General features: G+C 46.1%; 1 protein-coding gene across 1 annotated transcript in view; it reads left to right on the top strand.

Annotated features, from left to right (window-relative positions):
- LOC138287575 (sodium- and chloride-dependent GABA transporter 2-like) overlaps positions 1-24,053 on the top strand; it is a 684,685-nt gene that overhangs the window by 549,600 nt on the left and 111,032 nt on the right. Inside the window, exon 8 of the mRNA XM_069228134.1 lies at positions 20,558-20,661. Coding sequence (XP_069084235.1) covers positions 20,558-20,661 — 104 coding nt within the window. The remainder of the gene's footprint in view (positions 1-20,557; positions 20,662-24,053) is intronic.

Below are 24,053 nucleotides of genomic sequence, written 5' to 3' on the forward strand. Positions count from 1 at the left end.
CTGGTCCTGGGGAGTACAAAGTCACAGTCTCTCAAGTGGGTGGTTTGCCCACTGCTTGGTCCTGGGGAGTGCAAAGACACAGTCTCTCAAGTCTCTCAAGTGGGTGGTTTGCCCACTGCTTGGTACTGGGGAGTGCAAAGCCACAGTCTCTCAAGTCTCTCAAGTGGGTGGTTTGCCCACTGCTTGGTCCTGGGGAGTGCAAGGCCACAGTCTCTCTAGTGGATGCTTTCTTCCACTGGTTCTGGAGGGGGCTTTGTGCCCAGTATGCTTCATTCTGCCAAGGATAGGGTGAGTGGATGAATATCTCCACTGGTTCTGGAGGGGACTTTGTGCCCAGTCCGATTCATCCTGCCAAGGATAGGGTGAGTGGATGCATTTCTCCACTGGTTCTGGAGGGGGCTTTGTGCCCAGTGTGCTTCATCCTGCCAAGGATAGGGTGAGTGGATGCATTTCTCCACTGGTTCTAGAGGGGGCTTTGTGCCCAGTGATGCAACACTTGGGGTGTTGCAGTTTACAGTCCCTCACGGGTGTCTGAGGCACGAGATTTGTATGGACCAGGATGCATAATAGTCCATGGAGTCACGGCTAGAGTCCATCCTGCGGTGGCTACGGCTGCAAACTGGTGGTAGTGCCGGTGCTGGTGGGGGTGCTGCCAGTGGTGGAGGGAGGCTCCAGCCCCTCTCCTGCAGCCTCGGATGGCTGCCCAGTGGGGCTGCTGCTGCTGGTATTGGTGCTACTGTCAGCGGTGCAGGTGGCGGTGCTAGCGGCAGTGCAGGTGGCGGTGCTGGCTGTTGTGCAGGTGCCGTTGCTGCCAGTGGTGGTGTGAGGCCCCAGCCCTTCTCCTGCAGCCTCGGACGGCTGCCCACTGGGGCTGCTGCTGCTGACAGTAGTGGGGCTAGCGGCTGTGCAGGTGGCGGTTCAGGTGGCAGTGCTAGTGGCGGTGCTGGCGGCGGGGCTGCTGGTGGTGCTGGTGGCGGTGCTGGCCGCGGGGCAGGTGGCGGTGCTGGCGGTTGTGCTTGTAGCCACCAGGTCTTCACCTGCACCCTGGGACGGCTGAAGTGCCTTGCCTGGTGTTTTGTGCCCCTTCCTCACCTTGGCAGATGGTGGTGTCAGCTTTGATCTGGCAGCTGGAGTCTTTGAGGTGGCCTTGCTGGGTGTTTGTGGCTCCTTCCCCTTGCTGGATACTGACCCCTTCTTCACCTTGCCAGGTGGCGGAATGGTTTTGGCCTTGGCAGGGGTTGGTGGCACACTGGCTGGGCTGACGGGTGCCCCCTTTGAGCCTCTGACAGCTGCAGTAACCACAGCGGACGTGGACTTGGTGGCTGAGGTGCTGGGCTGGGTTTTGGCCACCCTGGCCCGAGGGGAAGGACGGAGGGGAGGGGTAGGGAACAGGTTAATGTTTGCCAGGAAAAGCTTCTTAGGGACACTGGAGCGGGAAGAGGGAGAAGGTTTGGGATTGGAGGAAGAGGGAGTGGTTGCTGAGTTTGGGTGCAGGAGCATGGGCTGGATGCTGTTGTGAGGTGGATGGCTGTTGGGTGGGTGGGTGCTTGCGTTTGTATACTTTCGGAGGAGGGGTCAGAGACACAGTGATGGTACACATGTAGCATTTGCCCCCCCCCGGAGAAATTAACAAATGTTCAGGAAAAGAAAAAGCTATCACTCTATGAATGTGCAGATGGTGTGTTTGGCGGACCAGTACATCTCCCTTGTGAATGCCAAGGATCCTGGCTCTGTGCATGATGCATTTATCTTGAGGAATAGCAGCATCCCATATGTGATGGCTCAACTCCAGAGGCACCGGTTGTGGCTAATAGGTGAGCCCAAGGTCCCTACCCAGTATAAGTTGGTGTCTGGGTATGGGGTTGTCCCTAAGGGTTAGTGTGTGTCTAACAGTTGTCCCTCGATGTTTTCAGGTGACTCTGGTTATCCCAACCTCTCATAGCTACTGACCCCAGTGAGGAATGCCAGGGCAAGGGCAGAGGAATGTTACCATTAGGCACATGGGTGAACAAGGAGGATAATTGAAAGAACCTTTGGTCTCCTGAAGGCCAGGTTCCGGGGCCTCCATCTGACAGGTGGATCCCTGTACTACTCACCCAACAAGGTGTGCCAGATCATCGTTGCATGTTGCATGTTGCACAACCTGGCCTTGAGACACCAGGTGCCTTTTCTGCAGGAGGATGAGCCTGGAGATTGTCTTGTGGCAGCGGTGGAGCGTGTGGACAGTGAGGAAGAGTAGGCAGAGGAAGGAGATGTGGACAACAGAAGTAATATTATACAGCAGTACTTCCAGTGACACACAAGTAAGACACTGTAACTTCACTCAACTGTTCAGTTTTCTGTTGGACATTGTACATGGCAGCCTGATTTCCCTATGTCTATGGCCACTTATTGTACCCTTTGGCACCTCTATTTTCAGATCTCTGTGGCCCACTCTGTCATTTGGTATGTTTACTGCTGCCCACTAAAGGGCATTCCAATGTAAATATGACTGTACATATGACTTGCAATGTTTTCATGATGTTGTACTAATACATTATGAATCATTTGACAGACTCCAGATTTGTATTTATTCCAAGAGTGTTTATTTAAGTGCTCATAAGTAGAGGGGGATGTGCAATGCGTCTGGTGTGAGGATGGTTAGAGTCCAGTCTCTTGGTATCACAGGTGCATTGTCCAAGGGGCATAGGAAGGGGGTAATGGAAGTTCAACGTGGACATGGTGACAGAGTGGGACAGAAGGGTGACAATCAGGAGGTCTTATTTCCTGGTGGGGGTCTTGGCAATGTTCTCTGGCTTCTGCCTGGACTGCAGGGACCGTTTGCGGGGTGGTTCTTTTGCAGGGGGTGAGGTGCTGGTGGCCTGTTGTTCCTGTGGAGGGTCCTCCTGTCCAGTAGAGCCGGCGGAGGCGGAGGGCTGTTTTTCAGCGTGGCTAGTGTCAGGGTCCTGTTGTTGTGCCACTGCCTGCCTCATGGTGTTGGCCATGTCAGCCAGCACCCCTGCAATGGTGACCAGGATGGTGTAAACGTGTTTGAGGACCTCCCTGATCCCCAGGTACTGTCCCTCCTGCATCCGCTGGGTCTCCTGCAACTTGGCAAGTATCTGGCCTATGGTCTCCTGGGAATGGTGGTATGCTCTCAGGATGTTGGTGAGTGCCTCCTGGAGAGTGGGTTTCCTGTGCCTGTCCTCCCCCTGTCGCACAGCAATCCTCCCAGTTTCCCTGTTGTCCTGTGCCTCTGTCCCCTGAACCGTGTGCCCACTGCCACTGACCCCAGGTCCCTAATTGTCCTGGGGTTGTAGAGGTGGACACACTGCTGATTGTCATGTCCTGGGGACAGTGACATGGGCCCGCTGGGTGGGTGCTGTGCTGTTGTTTCATGAAGGGGGAGGCTCTGTGGTGGGTTGGGACTGTGGCAGGGTAACCGACTGTCCAGAGGTCCCTAATGGGCCAGGTTGGTCATCCTGATCCAGGCGTGCAGACCTGCTGTCATCACTGTGGGCCTCTTCTGTGGGGGGACTGGATGTTGCTGGCACCTCCTCTCCGGTGACGTTGAGTAGGGGTCCTGTGGGGATGCAAATACAATGTTATTGTAGCTGCGTGTGCCATCTTGTGCATGGGTGTGTTTCCCTGTGTGGTTGTGATTGCCCTGTCAGCTTTGCCTTGTGTACATGGTGATTTTGTGGGCTAGGTGATTCTCTCTAATGGGCATGCTGTGGTGATGGGTGTCCATGCAGGACTGTGATGGGGGTCCATGCATTGTTGTGGCATGCAGGGCTTGATATCGGGATGGCTGGGTTGTGATAGTGGGGTATGTGTGAGGTGGTAGGGTGATGGGGGTGTGGGTACGAGGTGGGAGTTTTTGATGGCATGCAGGTAGGGTGGGGGATAAAGTAGTGAACATTTGACTTACCAGAGTCCAGTCCTCCTACTACTTCTGCAAGGCCCTCAGGATGCATGATCACCAAGACTTGCTCCTCCCATGGTGTTAGTTGTGGGGGAGGAGGTGGGGATCCACCGCCAATCCTCTGTACAGCTACCTGGTGTCTTGCAACCACGGAACGTACCTTCCCCATAGGTCGTTCCACCTCTTTCTAATGTCATCCCTTGTTCTGGGGTGCTGTCCCAGGGTGTTGACCCTGTCCACGATTCTCCGCCATAGCTCCATCTTCCTTGCAATGGACGTCTGCGGCACCAGTGATACGAACAGCTGTGGCTCTACCCGGATGATTTCCTCCACCATGACCCTTGGCTCCTCCTCTGAAAACCTGGGGTGTCTTTGGGGTGCCATGGATGTGGTGTGAGTGGTATGTGTGATGGTGTGTGAGGTGATGTGTTAGGGTGTGTGGTGTGAGGTGCGTGGATGGTATATGGATGATGGTGTTCTGTGGCTCTGATTGAGTGGGTGCTCCTGGCTTGTGTCTCTCTCTGTTGGAAATCTTTTTTTTTCATTGAAAGGGTTGTGGCTAATGTGGGTGTGTGTTTTATAGTGGTCTGAGTGTGTGGGTGGGGTGTGTGTATGTGTGTCAGGTGTGTATAGTTTGAATTGTCCAATGTGGTGTAGTTTTGTTAGTGTGTGTGTATTTTGAGCGCGGCGGTGTGTACCGCCAATGGTTTACCGCGGTTGAAAGACTGGCGCAGTGATTCATGGGTCCTGATACTGTGGGCGTATTCCTATTGGCATAACGGTGTGGGTTTTGGTGCCGCCAATTTATCACTGACCTTTGGTCTGGCGGACTTGTGTGGGTGTCTGTATAGTGGCGGATTTCTCTGTGTGGTTCATAATACCCGCAGCAAAATACCACCACGGTCACTGTATGTTGGCGGCCGTCAGCACAGCAGTAGGCGGCATTTACCACCAGGGTTGTAATGAGGGCCATATTGTTTATAGAAGGGCCCATTTTATTTTTACTTGCAAGAGTTGGATCCTGCTGCACTATGGACGCTGCGTCTTGAGCCTCTAGGATTTGCTGTAGCGCGTCAAACGCCATCTGTACTTCAGCGTCATATCCTGTAAAAAAAGCACACATAACAAGACAACATTTTCAGAATATAAGAAAAATAACAAAATAAGACAACATTGTTGTGGTTGGCAGGCAAACACAGGTCTCTGAACTATAAAGCTTGAAATCGTTGTACCTTGCTGAAAGGCTGCCGTTTCCTCAGAAATCCATGTTAGCTCAGGGAGATCCTATGAACAGAAGAGACAAATTTGGCCTTAAAAACAACAATCATAGGCAGCTTTAGGCCATAACTCATTTTCAGCCACATTCATAAATACTTGACAACCACGCATTTTGAATTATGTACTAGTCACAAGTAATATACTGCTAAAAACCATAACACAACACCCTGGAAAAGCAAACTCTCCCAGGAGACTGCACCATTAAATAAAACACATGAATTATAAACATAAAGGGCTCTGGTTACCATAGTATTTTCACACTATTTGTTCAGATCAACAACCTTGTATTTTGCATAAAAGTTAAGCATATAAACACACAACCCTCATGAAGTCTCTTTCAATGGCTGTTTTAAATTATGATCCTGTTTTGACCCTGTGCCATACTAACTTTTCTGTTTAAGAGATTTTCTGTATGCCAAACACATATTAAAAAGTCTATAAAATATAAAAAGATGGCACAAAACTGATGAATCATGACTTTATCATTATAAAATGAGTGCATTTTCAATTATTACTAAGGGTCATATCTGTTTTATGCTGTTATGTTATTTGTGTCATTCAAGGCTAAAACATGTCATTACTATACCTGTACTAAATGGTATGGTTCAACCTCCTTCAACCATTCCACTAGTGTATGTATTCTTTATTAAATAGTCGGGGACAGGTACTTACAGGCAGATATGCTGAGGCGTCTGTCCGATCTCACTGAAAATGTTTACATGCACAGTGAAAAAAAAACACACATTCTCTCTCAAGATACTGTGTTTTAAGTACCCCCTAACAATTTGCACTTCTCTACGTAACTCCTCTCCGCCCGCAGGGCTGCTGGGCAGCCCTGCCAAGTGTCACGTGTTACGCATTAGAATAATACAATTTCAGGTCATTTTACAGCATTTTTCAGCATTTACCGCAATGCGTGAAATTGTCTTGAAAAATAACTATGTCCTGAAAGTGAGGAAAAAAACCTCTTGTTCCCATTTCTCAAGAAGGTGACGCTAATGTAAAACATAAGGTATAGGAGTCTCAATATATTACTATATTTATATGTTCCCTCATCTTTATAGCATGATCTCTTAGTCATTGAAATGTCACACAGAATTACAGTAATTATAAAAATATAGCACATAGCAATCTGAAACCTTACAGCTATGTCTACATGGTGCACCCGCACCCCCAGGGATCCTGTCCTGGTTTCCTCTCTCTTTCTCCACCCACCCTCTGGGATCCGGTCTTGGTTTCCTCTCTCTCTCCTTCCCCACATGCTCCCCTGTGCAGGGTGTAGCTGTAGGGAGGAGGTTGTGCCTGGACGGCAGTGAGCAGTCAGGGCAGAGCCTAGCGCTCTGCTCATTGACACACATGTATTGCACAGCAGACCTCCACCAGTAAAGATTGAGAGCCTGTCTAGAGCCCCTACTTGAGGGGAAGATCACCTCCACGGCCCTGGCTGGTTCAGCAGACCCCATCGCCATTGAAGAGCCCCTACTAGTGGGGGAGATGACTGCCGCGGCCCAGGCTGGTTCAGTGGACCCTGCCACCGAAGATCGGGGCCCGCCTAGAGCCCCTACTAGGGGAAGCTGACCGACGCAGCCCAGGGTTGGTGACAATGCCCCGGTCACTGAAGATCAGGGACCACCTAGAACCCTACACCCTGCCCCTCCAGGAGGAGGAGCACCGCCAGATCACTACCAGACTGAGGGGCATGACTGTAGGGATCGGACTGCGCTCCAGGAGGAGAAGCGCCCGGCCGCAGAGGACATCGTGGAGGGCTACCTGATGGTTTCTTTGCCCCACCGCGAGGGACCCATGGAGGTGCTACCACACTGTAATGAGAGGCATCAGTCCGTCCTAAAGAATACCACTGACTGCGATCCTTCATAACTATCCCTCCAGAACCAGTCCATTGCTACCCTGAACCCATACAAGCGGCATACTACAGTCCACAATCCAATGCTCGCTCTGCTGTAGTGTGTGAGGTGAGGGGAAGAGAGTTGGTCAGGGGACGGCAGTTGGGTGTGTGTAAAGGGTTTACCATGTGTACTTAGGCCTCAAGAAATTTAGCTTCTGTGCTTGTTTTTAAAAAAAGGGTCCAAAGCAAGATATTGCACTGGTGTAATCAGAAAGCAATTTAATTAACTGTCATCACACTGGCTTCAAAATTGCACTTTTATTTATGTTATGTTATTAGCGCCTCTTCTGTAATTCTGGGCTGATGAGTGCTTTCATTATGTGTGCTCACTTGATGTAAAATTTTAGCACTTCTATTTTTTTGCCATATGTCCCTGGCTTTACAAGTCTGGTCGCATCCTACAAATACTGGCCTTTGCCCACCCCTGTCTCAAATTAAATATTGGCTTGCACAAAACATAAACACATGCCTCATATAATATGAGTCAAAGTACAAAGCACACACATTACGCTCCACGATAATGTAATGGTAGGGATGGGCATGGTGGTCTCACATAGCAGTGGTTCGGGGCTCTGGAGGCGCCGTGAAAAGGGGAGGTGCGGCAGTAAGGCGATGGGGTGGAAAAGAGGAGGGGTGGGGTGACAGAGGGAAAGGGCTGGAGAGAGAGGCAGAGAGAAAACCTATTACAACTACATTAAAATATAAAACAAGCCCTAGTTATTTGCCTTAAGTGGAAGATGGTTTGCACCAGCACTTTGCACCCGGCCCTTCCGACTTTTTGTCCTTAATGGTCTGGGGTAGCCCTGCTCTCTGCAAACTTCAAGTAACTAGTTCAAAAGAGGCTTGAGAATGTGGTTGTGTGTATGATTCCTGTGGGGACTTTCATACTTGCTACAACATGCTAATTATGCACAGCATTGTGGAGGGGGGTGGGCTCAGAAATATGTGATTATGCTTTTAGAGTTTAATTTTCATAACATTGGTATGCTTCAACCATTAATTGTGTCACCCTGGGCTGTCAGTTTATACTTTAATGTCTGCTAATGACGTTTGAGCCCTGTGAAAAGCATTAAAAAAACAGAGGTTCATTATTTGAAGTAAGCAGTAACAAGTAAGACCGATAAGATAACAAGGTTGGGGATACCAACCCCTCTAGGAAATGTGTATCTGCAAGAAACCCTCCATGGGTGTGTAAACCTCAAGCATCTGCCCTTTACACACAGTTTCCCTTCTTAAAACATCAATGACTTGTGGTTTTTATCTGTCTTGCTTTCAGGCAGGATACACCCTTGTTGATTCAGTCTTCACATGTGCGGCACTAAGATTATCTTTTTTAATTAACAAAAAAGGTCACATTTGAACAGCCCCTCAGGGTTAGGTAGCAATGGGGAGGTGAGCTGTGTATTTCCACCACTCCTCCCTGTGAGGTGGCAGACAACCGGCGCAGGGCTGGGACTGTCTGAATATGCCCAGCCACATCCTCTTAGATTCAGAAACACTGCGCAAACTGGTATGGCTGCAATTTTACACATCCCATAGACCTAGACACTATGGTGGTCATTACGGCTATGGTGGTGACTGTTAAAGTGGCGATAATACCGCCAACAGGCTGGCGGTAATTACCACCAAATTATGACCATGGCGGTGATACCTCCCATAAACAGCCAATGTACCACACCAACCACCAGGTCGTTAACACCACTAACCACAGCGGTAGCCATCAACAGCTAGGCGGAAGACAAGGTACAGCCCACCATATTATGACATAGCAAACCGCCAGGATTTCCAGGACGATATCAACGCCATCAAAAGGCTGGCGGAAACATAACACAGAAAATGAAAGATTCACCAACAAGTACACAGAGGACTCCGCCGCCAACATGGAACCGGAAATTCAAATCTTCCCGATGCTCTTCTACCCCATGGCCCTCCTGGAACACCAATGCTGACAAAGATGACAACAGTGAGTACAGCCACCTAGCACACAAGAGAGGGAGGGAGAAAAAGGAGAGTGACACACACAACACACACCATTCACACGCAGACCATACACACCATACACAGAACCAGGTGCAGAGTTAAACCAATGTCACAGGACAAACGTTAAAATGAAACAAGTACCACAATGATAATCAACAAACACTGTAATTTGATGCCAACAGCCACCATATTGTCCATTCAAATGTAAATGCAGGTGACAATGTCTAGAATGGGCCAATGGCCAGTCCAAAGTACAGGCTGCATGGTAAAAAGGGCACAGTCCAAGGCCCGACTTGACTCCTGACACAATCTGGAATCCACAGTCTCTGAAGTGGGGAACTTGCCCACTGGTTCTGGGGAGGGGGGCTCCTTGTACAATAGTCCGTGGAAGGTGGCCTACATGCCCTCTGCTGGAGGTGAGGGCTGATGTGCCTGTGATGGAGGTGGGGGCTCCTGTGCCTTAGCTGGAGGTGAGGGCTGCTGTGCCTGAGCTGGAGGTGAGGACTCCTGTGCCTGTGCTGGAGGTGAGGGCTCCTGTGCCTCAGCTGGAGGTGAGGGCTGCTGTGCCTCAGCTGGAGGTGAGGGCTGCCTGTGCTGGAGGTGGGGGCTCCTGTGCCTCAGCTGGAGGTGAGGACTGCTGTGCCTGTGCTGGAGGTGAGGGCTCCTGTGCCTGTGCTGGAGGTGAGGGCTGCTGTGCCTGTGCTGGAGGTGGGGGCTCCTTGCCCTCTGCTGGTGGAGTGGGCCTCTTGTCTTTCATTGGTGGTTGAGTGGGAACCTTCCCTTTCATTGGTGGTTGATTGGGCCTCTTGCCTTTCATTGGTGGTTAAGTGGGATCCTTCCCTTTCATTGATGGTTGAGTGGTAAACTTTCCTTTCTTTGCTGGTGGAGGGGGATCCATGTGTCCCCTCTTGTGACAGGTTTGCATGGCCTTTGACATACCACTTGTGTCCTTGCCTCCAGGATTAGGAGTTGCCTCCACTGTCCCCGTCCCCTTTCCCTTGCTTTTCATCACCCTATGTCTCTCTTTCTGACCTAGAACTTTGCCCTCAGTGGGAGTGGTAGCCGTCACACTCAGGGGCCCCTTGGTGCCAGCAGATGATGATTTGATGGGAGCAGAGGCAGACTGTTTGGCTGAGGTGCTGGGTTGTTGGGACCCTGCTCTTACGGGCAGGACAGGGGGCTGGAGGGGAGGGAAGAGGTCAGGTTGGGCAAGGAAAAGCTTCTTAGGGACGTTGGGGCGGGATGTGGGAGGAGGGATGAGAATGAAGGTTGAGGGAGTAGTTGTTAGAGGGGTATGTCTGCTGGATTTGGGTGCAGGTGCATGGACAGTGTGCGTGTGTGAGGTGGATGTCTGTTGGGTGTCTGAGTGCATGCATGTGTGTCTCTTAGGAGGGGGGGCAGACAGGGTTGGAGAGGACAAAGGAGACACGTGGATGGATATTGTGGAGGTGTCTGCAAGTGAGGTGTGTGTGCTGCTTCATGTGATGATGGTGGTAGTGGCAGTTGATGTACTGTGTTAGAAATGGAGTCTTTGGTTGGCACTCAAGTTACCCCCTGTCCAAGTAGGGACCCTCACTCTAGTCAGGGTAAGTCACACACAATCCAAATTACCCTGTGCCCACCCTCTGGTAGCTTGGCACAGAGCAGTCAGGCTTAACTTAGAAGGCAATGTGTAACGTATTTCTGCAATAAATCATGCAGTAACACAGTAGAACACCACATAAATACACCACACAGTGTTTAGAAAAATATATATTATTTATCTGGATAAATGCAGGTCAAAACGATTAAGATTCAATAAGTATCTGTTGGAATATCACTGTAAAAATGATATAAAGTGTATTTAGTCTCTTAAAAGCAACAAATGTCTCTTGCAAGCACAAAGTACCTGTTTTTTAAGTACAAAATCATCGCAAGGAACCACAGAGGAGGAGATGCGTGGGAGGTGTGCATCGATTTCCCGGGCCGCATACGGCAATGCGTTGTTTATTTTTCACGCAGGGAAGGCTTTGCGTTGCTTTCCGGTGCTCGGTCTTAGATCCTCTTCAGGTTGCGGGCTTTTTGGATGCCCCGGGGATGATGCGTGGAAATCCGGCTCTGACAGGGCGAAGTCAAGGGGCAGCATTCATCCGGTGGGCGTTACGTTGAAATTTCTACTGCATGGCAGGCACTGCATTGATTCCTCTCAGGAAGTCAGGCTGCGTCGTTCCGCCTCAGCTTTGCGTTGATCCAGTGGGCCGTGGGTCGAATTTCCTGTTGCTATGCTGGTGCTGCGTCAATCTTCTCCTTGTGAAGTCGCGCTGCATTGTTCTGGTTTGGCGTGCGGTGAATGTTTTACTGCGATGCAGGCTGTGTGCCGTTTTCTGCTGGCTGTGCATCGATTTCCGCCACACAGGGAGTTCTTCTTGCAGGAATGGAGTCTTTTTGGTCCTGAGACTTCAGGGAACAGAAGGCAAGCTCTATCTAAGCCCTTGGAGAGCACTTCTCAGCATAGCCAGAGAGCAGCAAAGCAGCAGGGCAACAGCACGACAGCAGTCCTTCACAGAAAGCAGTCAGGTGAGTCCTTTGGGCATCCAGGCAGTTCTTCTTGGCAGGTTGCAGGTTCTGGTTCAGGTTCTCTTCTCCAGGAAGTGTCTGTGACAAGAGTGTCTTGTCAAGAAGTGTCTAACTTGGTAGGGTCAGAGATCCTGCTTAAATACCCAAATGTGCCTTTGAAGTGGAGGCAAGAGTGGCTTAGAAGTGCACAAGGTCCCCTTTCAGTTCCATACTGTCTGCCAGGGTCCCAGTAGGGGGTTTGGCAGTCCTTTGTGTGAGGGCAGGCTACTGTCCTTTGACATGTAAGTGTCAGGCCCTCCACTCTCCCAGCCCAGGAAGACCCATTCAAAATGCAGATTTATGCAAGTGTGAATGAGCATCCTGTGTTTGGGGTTTGTCTGAGTGAATGCCAAGGGAGCTGTCAACTAAACCTACCCAGACGTGGATTGGAAGGCACAGAAGGATTTGAGTGTAGAGAAATGCTCACTTTGTAAAAGTAGCTTTTCTAAAATATTAATATAAAATCCAACTACACCAGTCAGCAGGATTTTGTATTACCATTCTGGCCATGCTAAATATGACCTTGTTACTCCTTTCAGATCAGAAGCTACCACTCAAACAGTATATGAGGGTAGACCTAATGTTAGTCTATGAAAGTCAGCCAGTGTGGGAAGGCCAGTGCCACCAAGTGTGACTTGCGTGCTCCCTTGAACACAGGTGTTGGACCCCTTGGACCCGGACTGTCCTAAGGTCCAGCTGTCCAAATTTGGAGGTGGTAAGAGCTTGCCTTTCATGATTGTGACAGTACCCCTGTGCAGGCTGTCATTTCTAGATCCTGAGGCCTCTGTGCACTATTTGCAAGAATCCTTCCTGCACAGCCTGGCCCAGTTCCCCAGCACTCCATCCTGCAACCCTCACTCACTAAGTTGTTGTCCGGCAGCGTAGGACCTTCTTTTGTAGTGCTGCAGCAACCTCAATTTGCACCTTCTTTGTCCCCATGTCCTGGGACCTCCGTGGGTGCTGCCTGGCCATCTGTGGATTCCCTCCAGTGTTGAGAGTCTCCCCTGCCTCCTCAGTCCGAGTTGAGGCCACCAGGTCCCTCATGCGTCTAGGCAGCACCATTTTGACGCAATCCACGATATTGTTTGAACCAAGACTTGTTGGACAAATCCAGCGCTGCACTCACCTGCATCTAATATCTCGAAGTGGGACATCCTTTGCATCACTAAGGAACCCACAGCCATCTTCTTTGGTGCTCTTTTGCAGACTTCTTCCAACCGGAGAATCCTCTTTTGCACCATCTTCTAGGTTGGCTGGGGCTCCTGTCCTTCCTGGAATCTTCTTCGACTTCTGGACTTTGTCTCCTCTCTTTACAGGTCTTCAGGTCCATTTGTTGCTTGCAGTCTTGCATGCTTCTTGCAATAACTCTTATCACGACTTGTAGTGTGTCCTGAGGAAACTTGCAGTACTTTACTCCTACTTTCCTGGGCTCTGGGTTGGGGTATTTTACTCGCCTTCATGGTTTTCTTACACTCCCAGTGCCCCTCTACACTCTGCACTTGCCTAGGGGGGAATTCGTGATTAAAATTCCGCTTTCTTAGTATATGGTTTGTGTTGCCCCTCTGCCTATTTCTTCCTACTGCATTCTATGGTATTTTCTATTGTTTGGACTATCCTATGACTATTTACTTACCTGATTTTGGTGTCTAGTGTATATATTGTGTATAATACTTACCTCCAGAAGGAGTATTGCCTCTAAGATATTTTTGGCCTTGTGTCACTAAAATAAAGTACCTTTATTTTTGGAAACACTGAGTATTGTCTTTTATTGTGTATAAGTACTGTGTAACTATAATGGTACTGCAGGAGCTTCGCTTGACTCCTAGTTCAGCATAAGCTGCTCTGGTACAGCTACCGCTATCAGCCTAAGCTGCTAGAACACTACTACATTTCACTAATAAGGGATAACTGGACCTGGTATAAGGTCTAAGTACCTAAGGTACCCACTACAAACCAGGCCAGCCTCCTACACCTTGTGGCTGCTGTGCTGCCCTCAACTGCCCATCCAGCTCTGGGCGGCCAACACTAGTATGTTGGCAATCAGCGGCATCAGGTTCCGACGGGCACCCCACCCTCGTTGGGAAGCCAACCCAGATGCGGCTTTGCGGTCTTCCGGGCCCAGCGTCTTAGGACCTCCCACCTTTTCCTACAGTGGGTGATCCACCTGCTATAGACCTCCAGGGTCCGCACGTCCTTGGCGATGGCAAGCCAGAATCCCTTCTTCTGATGGCCGCTGACCTCCAGAGGTACTAGAGACAGGAGGACACCATTAACCATACAATCCAGCCTGTCACACATATGGCCCACAAATACCATTTCCATCTCCATTGGCACACACATCACCCGGAGCTCTGCATGTATACTACTACCAGACATACCCCCCACCCAAATAACGCACTTCTGGCACACACATCTCCATGCAACCTTGTCACATGCATGCCCATGGTATACTCACCTGTTGGTCTGGAGGCCCATGCAGCTGTCCATACAGGGGAAGGAGCCCATCCACCAGGCACTCTAACTCCTCCGAAGTGAAGGCAGGGGCCCTTTCTCCGTTCACACAGGCCATGACAGGATCCAGACACAGGTCACAGCAGCACACGCAGTGGAGATGTTGTCCAGTGGAAAGCCAGGAATCAAGTGAGGTTTTAGACAGAAAATGGCGGTCACGTCCGCCGTGGTGTATACCGTCACCGCCGCCCGTGAGCCCCATTGGAGACTGTACTACATAGAACCACATTTTAACCAACGAGGAATAGCACGGCGGTGCAAGACCACCTTCTGCCATGACGCCCAGCGCCAGCACAGTTACCTCACTTCTACCTGTCCATACTTACAGGACAGTACAACAATCGAAATATCCAGAAGGAATGAATATATGCCCAACTATCTAAGCGAAAAACTACATTTTTCACTGAAAAATCATTTCTTTTATTTCCATTAAACCAATTTAATCGTAGTGCCCACAGATTACCTGTGCACCCAAAAGGAATCTAATATACAAAACAAATATAGCAAGAAAACTCTAATTATATAAAAATGTTATACATAAAGAAATCAGCCAACAGTTCCATTAGGGCACTGTAGTAAATAAGGCGTAGTCTGCTTAGCCATCCAGTGGCAAGCAGTCACAGAGGAAGGTAGTGGCAGTTGTCCAAGGAAAGTATCTCGCCTCAGTGAGAGAAAACAATCACTGAAAAGAAGTCCAATACAGACCACAAATTCTTAGATCCAACAGTTCGAGAATTCCAACAGTCACTCCTTAGAAGTTACAATCGACGCGTTTCGGCCTTAACAAATCCGGCCTCCTCAGGACAATGGAAACAGTGCCTGTATATACAACATACACAAATAACCTAAGCCATTATGGCTCATAACAACTATGTACACTGCCAGGTGAGGAAATCCCACACCTGTTCACCGTAAAAACACACCTTGGTGCGCATAAAGAAATAAGTGAAAAAAATAACAATTAGATAAAAGCATTTATAATAACCAAATTAGTAAGGATGCTGACCAAAGAAAGCCAATTAAATTGTAGAGATGTAGTTAGAAGCCAGATACAGTCCCCGAGCTGTGGCAAGCAAAATAAATCAAAAATAATACAAAAGAAAACACCAACATATGATACTGCTCCCGCAAGACCATTTAAGAGAATTGCACATTATACTATCAAATATATGTGGGAATACATATGAGGAAAGCGTAGCCAGAGGGACTGACCTGCATGGCAGTGGAAGAGCGATAAATAAATGGTTATCGCAACCAGACTAGTACTGTGAAAAGCCGAGAAAACAATATTAAAAAATAGCCATTTACTCAAGCAAACGCAGAAAAACTAAAATGCTGAAAAAAGCGGGCCCAAGGATTAACAAACAGCGCATACCTATTTTTAGACATCAAGCCGGCCGTGTGGTTCCGGGAGTAGCAGCTCTTAGGCATAACGCGCTATCAGGAAGCACGTTTAAATCAATAAACAAGCCACCGGCAAGGATCTCTGGCTACGCGTCCTAGAAGTAGACAGCGAAGAGGTGACTTAGATTGTGTCAAGCTTCCTCATAGTAATATAGGGGCCATTTTGAAATGTCTAAACAGTATATAACTATAAAGCAAAGCTAACCCAATCAAGTACAACCAACTAAACATGTTGACCTTTCTTTCAAAGCGCATGACAGGCAAGAAACCTGTTAGCATGTTATCAACAATGCAAAAGCTAGCAAGGCCACACTGTGTGGATTTAAAAAAATACATAAAGCAACCATAACAAAAAATACAAAAAAAAAAAAAGAAGTACTTACAAAACATATCATAAATGAAAAATACAAACAAGCCTATACATATATTATTCACAGTGCATATCCACGCAAAATCTACCCAAATGTAATATATATGCTTACACTACTTGCAGAGCTTATGGTAAATACATAGTAATGACAGACATCTGCCTATATTATTGACAGTATCTATCCTAAGTATAACAAATATACTTAAAAAAAAAAAACTCATAATTGCCACATATATAATATAATAAAGAAATCCAACACTGAACATTCACAATCCACATAATAATGAAATTAATCAAGAAATTATATATATCTCTAGGACTGAAAACAGCCCGCATCTTCTACTGAAAGAAACTCTACAGAACAGGCTGGTACTAGACCAGTTACAATTATGTTAAGGCCCACATTTCAGACAAATCATTTAGACCCCTCCTAGCCGTCCCAAATCTTTCTATCAAGCGCGCTTCCATTCTGTCCAGAACGGAAGCAATCAAACTACCTGTTTTTATTTTGTCAACTACATACAGGGTCGTCCATCTGATCTCTTCTGGCCGATGATCCTGTTCACTGTAGTGGTCCACCATTGGGGCACCATGAACGGTACATCTGATCCTGGACATGTGTTGAAGAATACGTGTTTTCACGGGTTGTGTCGTCTGACCAATATAGGTCAGCGAACACGTGCAAGTGATACAATAACGTTGATGGTGTATTTTACCATTCAACTCCACCTGACTACTCTTCTCTGTCTACTGACACGGAAGGCAGTTCATACATTGGAAATGTCCGATGATTGGGGGAAGGGCTAGCATACTTCTCAAGTCGGCCTTTTTCTTAATATTAGAACTGAACGGAGCATGAACTAGGGCGTCATAGATATTCCGACCTCTTTTAAAGGCAAACAAGGGTTTATCTAGCCCTACGGGAAGGAGTAACTTCCAGTTTTTTTCGATAATGGCTCTAATGCAGTTTGCTTTGGGGATATATGTCAGTACGCACGTGAAGGGACATGCCCTCTTTTTAGACTTGGGGACTAGCAGATGTTCACGTGGAGTGTACCATGCACGTTTAGAGGCCCCTTTTACCATTTTCTTAGGGTAACCCCCATTGATCAATCTGGATATCAACAATTCAGCATTTTGAAAGTAGTCTTCTTTGGTAGTGCAGTTTCGACGAATCCGGAGAAATTGACCATACGGCAAGTTCTCCTTAAGAGACCGGGGATGATTACTTGAAAAATGGAGTAGGGTATTTCTATCGGTAGGTTTTTTATGAAGACTCACCGAGATATACCCCTCAGTAGATTGGATCCATAGATCTAAAAAGTTGATCCGTTTACTGTCGGAAGACAACGTAAACTTTAGATCAGGTGTTAAATGATTGATCCATTGATGAAAGACAGTGAGAGCCTCCAAATCACCTTCCCAAATCATAAAAATGTCATCGATGTAGCGCAGCCACATTTTAATATGGGTATGAAAAGGATTATTTGTATCAAAAATCCATTTATCTTCAAAAAATGCCATAACAAGATTCGCACCCCATTGCTACACCCTTGACTTGCAGGTACAACTCATTGTCAAATGTGAACACGTTATTTTTTAGACACAACGTAGCCAGAGAAAGCAAAAAAGAAGAAGGGACCTTGTGCGGAAGAGGCCTCTGGTCTAGATAGACATTCATGATTTGTAATGCCTCATCTTGAGGGATGTTAGTGTAGAGTTCCTCAATATCTAAGGTCACTAATAGTTGTGTGCTCTCATTAAAAGCGTTGCCTTCAAGTTTATTGATCATATGCATGGAATCAAGCACGTATGCTTTAGTATTATATACTAATGGTTTAAGAAAGAAATTTACATATTGAGCCAAAGGTTCTAGTAAAGAACCACAGGCCGCAATGATTAGTCTCCCCGGAGGGTTAGTGGCATTTTTGTGGATCTTGGGAAGAATATAGAGAAGGGGAATACGTGATTGACTTAGATTTAAAAAAACATATTCTTTCTTACATATCCATCCCTCTCTAAGTCCTTCATCGGTAATAGAAGTGATAGTAGCTTTCAATCTAGGAGTGGGATCATCTGTTATCTGACGATAATGTTCCTTGTTATTGAGTTGGCGGCGTACTTCCGTACTATATTTATCCTTATCAAGTATCACTGTGCCACCACCTTTGTCAGCTGGCTTAATGATGATGTTATCATTTGATGAGAAGGAGAGGATGGCATTATTCTCTTCCTTAGAGGAGTTAGACTTAAAAGAAACTTTAGCATTGTTGAGTAAGTCAATGTCCCGAAAAACCACATCCTCAAAAATCTGTACTTCACGGGGCATATTAGTAGTATTGGGGCAAAATGTAGATTTTAAATGCAGCCCGGTGATGTTAACTTCATCAGAAGTCAACTCACTAATAGTGTCTTGAAAAAATGCCCTTAACCTTACTTTGCATAAAAACCGTAATACTTCGGTTTTAGTGTCAATGGGGTCTTGAAGTTTAGTAGGGACGAAGGAAAGACCTTTATTTAATACCTCTTGTTCATTGGCAGAGAGAGCATAGTTAGACAAACTATAGACTGGTAACATGTCTAAACCTTCATTAGTTATCTTCTGTATGTTCTTTTCCTGGTGTGGAATTCTCCTTGTTGGGAGTACAAATTTCTGTTCTGGTCTTGATATTGAGATCTGCTTCGAGCACCTCCCCCTCTCCCTCTTTGTTGCTTTTCAAATTGTAACACTCGTCACATGATTTATTGTATCACTTGCCCGTGTTCGCTGACCTATATTGGTCAGACGACACAACCCGTGAAAACACGTATTCTTCAACACATGCTCCTCCCATGCTGTCAGCTGTGTGGGAGCAGGTGGAGGTCCACTGCCAGTTCTCTGGATGGTGAGCTGGTGCATTGCTGCCATTGAACGTACCTTCCCCCATAGGTCGTTCCACCTCTTCCTGATGTCATCCCTTGTTCTTGGATGCTGTCCCACGGCATTCACCCAGTCCACAATTGTCCGCCATAGCTCCATATTCCTTGCTATGGATATTTGTTGTACCTGTGCTCAAACAGCTGTGGCTCTACCCGGACCATTTCCTCCACTATCACCTGCCACTCTTCATCTGTGAAACGGGGGTGCCTTTATGGGGAGATGGGTGTTGTGTCATGTGTGTTGGGCAGTGGGTGTTGAACAATGTGGTGGGGTGTGGGGTGCGTGACGGATGGCTGGGTGTTAGTGGTGTGTGTAGTTGTGCCCATGATTAGTGTGTCTGTCTCTTGGCTATTTTTCATGTTCGTAAAGGGTTGTGGGTACAATAAGTGTGTGCTTTATAGTGCTGTGGGTGGGTGAGGTGTGTGTATTAATGTCAGGTGTGTGCTTTTGGTATTGGCCAATGTTGTGTTGTATTGTTTTTGGGTGGCCATTTTGACTGCGCCGGTGTGTACCGCCAATGGTTTAACACCGTTGAATGTCCACCGTGGTGATTCGTGGGTCATAATGTGGAGGGTGTTGTTTTGTTGGCGTGACGGTGTGGGTGTTCGTACCAACACTTTACCACTTACCTTTGATCTGGTTGGATTTGTGTTTGTGGCAGTATTCTGTTGGTTTAGTGTGTGTGTGTGTCATAATATGTTGAACGGATGTTCACCTCTGTGATGGTATGTTGGCAGCCGTCATCGCGACGGAAGGAGGGATTTACTGCCAATGTCATAATGTTGGGCAATGGCACTATGGCAAGGACCCTGGCATGTGACAAACACATGTTCACATGATGTCGCTACCCACCTGATCCACGTACACCTATTTTAGTTCCGGGAGGGAGAAGTGACATCACTTCCTGGGGGTGGGACAACTGACACTTTTTAGTGTGATGAGCAAAGGTATCTCTCCATTCCACTCAGAACCATGCCTTAAATTACCCGTATAGTTATACTATGGAGTGTGTAGCATTTCACCAAGTCCAGAAGGATCAAAGACTCAAAAAACCTATCCTGCATTCAAACATAAAACCTCCAATCTCTCAACTTAGCAATATATACTTTAACAATGCAATTCGGAGACTCCCAACTATATGTTCCTGTGTGCCATACCACTAAATGTGCAGTGTTGTGTGCACTACTTCACGCAATAAATACAGCATTTAATGCTTTTCTATTTGCAGTCATTGTTTTGTGCAGCACCTCTGAGTGTGCACTGCTGAGTACAATAACTCCAAGTGAATACTGCTGTACAAAAATATGTTTAATTGCAACCAAAGTTGCAAGGTAACAGAAAATCACTTGTCTTCCCTCCTGTACACGTATGGATCAGCTATGCCAGAGGAACATTTATGACAAGGACAGCGCCTTTACATGGACTCAACTTTGGGCACCTGACCTCTGACCTCATAGTTGACATGAGAGAAATATTTAGCTGTGACAATATTCTCAATACTACAAGGTTTGGGTAGGAGAACTGAGAAGATTGTGATAAATAATCCGGGTGCAATTTGTCAGATCGCATTTAAAACGTATTAACTTGAAACTAAAAATAGGCCCCTATATATGTATGTAGAAGTTGCTTATGATAGTATGAAACTAGCATCCTTGATGTTTGATTTTTTGGTTTCTTCTCTATCTACAGGTATGGATGGATGCTGGAACACAAATCTTTTTCTCATATGCTATATGCCTGGGCTGTCTTACAGCTTTGGGAAGTTATAATAAGTACAACAATAACTGTTACAAGTAAGTTTACCATAAGGATTGTTTCTTAGTCAATCATTTAGCAGTGATTTTGCAATTAAAAAATGCACTATCTCTCATCATAACGCAAGAACTGTCTCTGAGATAGGATCACTGGAAATATGTATGCGACTACTCTGTTTCCAAATAATTATAGGGTTGCCTCACTTGCTATATAATCCACCAATTGGTTTACACTATCACATACTATCAAAGTAAAACATATATATAGATATATATGCACCACACATTATGCTGCATAGTCACAGGGTGTTTTCAAATGTTAACCGGTGACCTTGAATTGCTGATTCATTTATTCTGGTGTTCAACTGGTACTAATTAAATGAAATGTTTGCCAAGACAGTAATAATGTGCGCTAAAAGACATACTATAGAACGAATATACCTGCACTTCATTGACACTTATTCACAAACTGCACTTTGTAGTAATTTTAGTAGTACTACAATAGTACCACTCACATACTACAAAATGCTAGTTACAAACCTATGTTGACAGATGTCCGCCTTCAACTTGCCTCTTTTATATGTAGAGATCTCTGAGCCGGTTGTAGAGGTCCTCTCATTATTACTGTCTTGGCAAACGTTTCATTTCATTAGTAAAAATAAATGTCAAAAACATTATATTTTTGTCAACGTTACCTAAAATTAAAATTATTTAAAATTAATGAATGTGTGTTAATAACATTTACTGAATTACAACTAAATATAGAAATAATAGTGAGGATGTGTTTTGTTCATTTATTTTTAATAGTAACAATTATATAATAAATTCAGATTTTATTTATTTACTTATTAGTGTTTTCTAAGGTATACATTTTTATTGGCATTTGCTATAATCTTGACCGCAGATTTCCAACTTTAGTTGTACTGCAATAAAATACCCCACTCCGCCCCCATTGCTCAACATTAATATCTGCATAGGACAAGGTATATACTACATCACTTAGCATCCAAATCTGTTTAGAGCGAAGACTAATGCAATATACTTTCAAAAACTCCAGGTCTCCCAGGCTGTTGCCTCAGTGTCAGCCACCCAACCCCTTACCACCCAACTCCTACCCAAACAAGCATCATAACTATCGTACCTGTACTATACTGGTGCGGTCATGGATGACCTTCACGGTGCCCTTGCATCAGGCAGCTCAAGTAGCTTAGCAAGCATCGCTGCCTATTCCTGCAAATCATCTGGCAACTTATTGTCTTTCTTCCTCCAGAACCCACTATGCCACATCTCTCAGCCATTCATCCAACAGTGGTGGGTTAGGGGAGATTCATCAGATTGCCATCTTACATTTTTTCGGCACCAGCCCTAGTAGTATGAATTTCTGACTATGTTTTTTCTTTTTTTCATACCGTGATCATACTAAGCAGGGCTGTCTGATATCTTTGGTGATAGTCCAACCTGTGGACCCATTTAGCCTATAAGTGTAGGCCATCCCCAGATCATGTGTAGAAAATATGCTCCAGCTATGAAGCAGCATGAACAGGAGGATGGCTGCTCAGGGTAAATAGCATGTAACATTTTAGGAGATAGATACACCTGGTGCACAACATTTTACTGTATTAATTTTAATTGAGCATTAGTGGAGGTACCCTTCATCCCTTCCTGTACTACCCCCCATTCTTTATCCATTAGTGGGTCACTCAGTGCCTCCTGCTTTCTGCCCAGTATCGTCAGGGTGTGCAATGGAAAGTCCTCCCGTAATGCCCTGTAAACATGTGAAATCAATTTCCTTCTACCAGCTATCTTGAGCAGAGTAATAAGTGTCTGCAACTCTGGAGGTACCCCTGGATATCTTAGCCAAATTCCCCTTGCTGTAGTCACAATCTTAGCGAATTGCAGTAACTACACCCCGGTCCCAAATTAAAGGTGTCCATTGCGTCTGCAAGTGTTATAAATTTATCATTGGGATATAGGCCTCAAAGGGTCTCACAACCCCTGTGCCACTATTGATCAATAGACATTATTTGTGTGATATTTGCCAACGGATGCAAAGTCCAGATATGCATTCCCAGTGCGTAAGGTGTGTGACACAGCACCCGCCGGACTACCCACTTCCATATCTGATACACTTGCCCAACCACATCAGCACAGAGCTAAGAACACCAGCTGCCATCATCAAGAGCTCAGGCAGGGATAACTCTCCATGTACACCCTTCAATGAAAGTTTCTCCCAGTTGTGCCTCTCGTCCAGCCAGTGTACTGCATGTTGCAACTGGGCAGCCAGATAATAAAGTTACAAGCATGGCAACTCCATTGTCCTCCTGTTTCCATGGTGGTTTGAGCATAGCTAGGCCCACCACTTCCTCCCAGTGGCCCATAGTAGTTCTACAATCAATGTATCTAACTCAACAAAAAGCCTTTTAGGGATGTCATACATAGTACCCTGGAAGACATATAAACATTGAGGTAAGATAATCATCTTGAGCAGAGCTATCTTACCCATCAGGGACAACCAGAGAGTATTACACAATTTAACTGAAGGTTTCAGGCCTTCTAGCACCCTGCCTATATTTAGGGTAGTGAACGACTCAAGCATCCTTCATTATCTTAATCCTAAGATTTCTAATGGTGAAGTTTCTCACGGGAGACCCACCTCCAGGAGTCCCTCTAGGGGGACCTCCCTCAGAGCGTACAGGAAAAATTGCTTGGACTGAATCTGGCTTACACAGAGCCCAGATACCTCCCTAAACTGCGATAGGGTAGCCAACATGGTAGGTACTAAGTAGTCTGTTTGTCGCAGATAAAACAACAACAGCGTAGTAGGCATACAATGAGACCGCGTTGCTGCATGTGTGGTTAATTATTAGTGTATGTTAATTTACTTTTTTATTTTACAATAAAATATTTTTCATGTTTTTATCATAATTAATAAACTTGATTAATGGAGTGTAAAGTTACAACCAGAAGCAGAATTACCCGTCTTGACCCCCTTGAAACTGGGGGTAGAGCCTGCTAGAATAAAATTTATGAGGCGAAAGTTACTACTACAAACTTTTCACATATAGATGGAGGTCTCCATCACTGGGACGTAGATCCCTCTATATTATATATAGGAAAAAATGATAGAGTTTAACAATTATTATAAAAATTTTAAAATATTTAAATGCAAAATAATAAAGTTGAAAATTCAGAAAAATAAGGTTTATTAATTCTCCAAACATGTTTAAAATATTTTAATGTTTAATATTTTTCACAGTTTAATGAACATTATTATTTTTTACAAAATTTCCCATAGGGAGATCTCCCCCCTAGTTATGGAGATCTCGGCCTACATGTGAAAAGTTTAAAGCAGTACCGTCACACTTGTGAATTCTTTTAGTTGTCTCCTCCCCCTAATTTCAATAGGCAGAATCACGTAAGTCTGCACTCAG

This window comes from Pleurodeles waltl, chromosome 4_1 (genome assembly GCF_031143425.1).
Source record: "Pleurodeles waltl isolate 20211129_DDA chromosome 4_1, aPleWal1.hap1.20221129, whole genome shotgun sequence".
Taxonomy (NCBI): Eukaryota; Metazoa; Chordata; class Amphibia; order Caudata; family Salamandridae; genus Pleurodeles; species Pleurodeles waltl.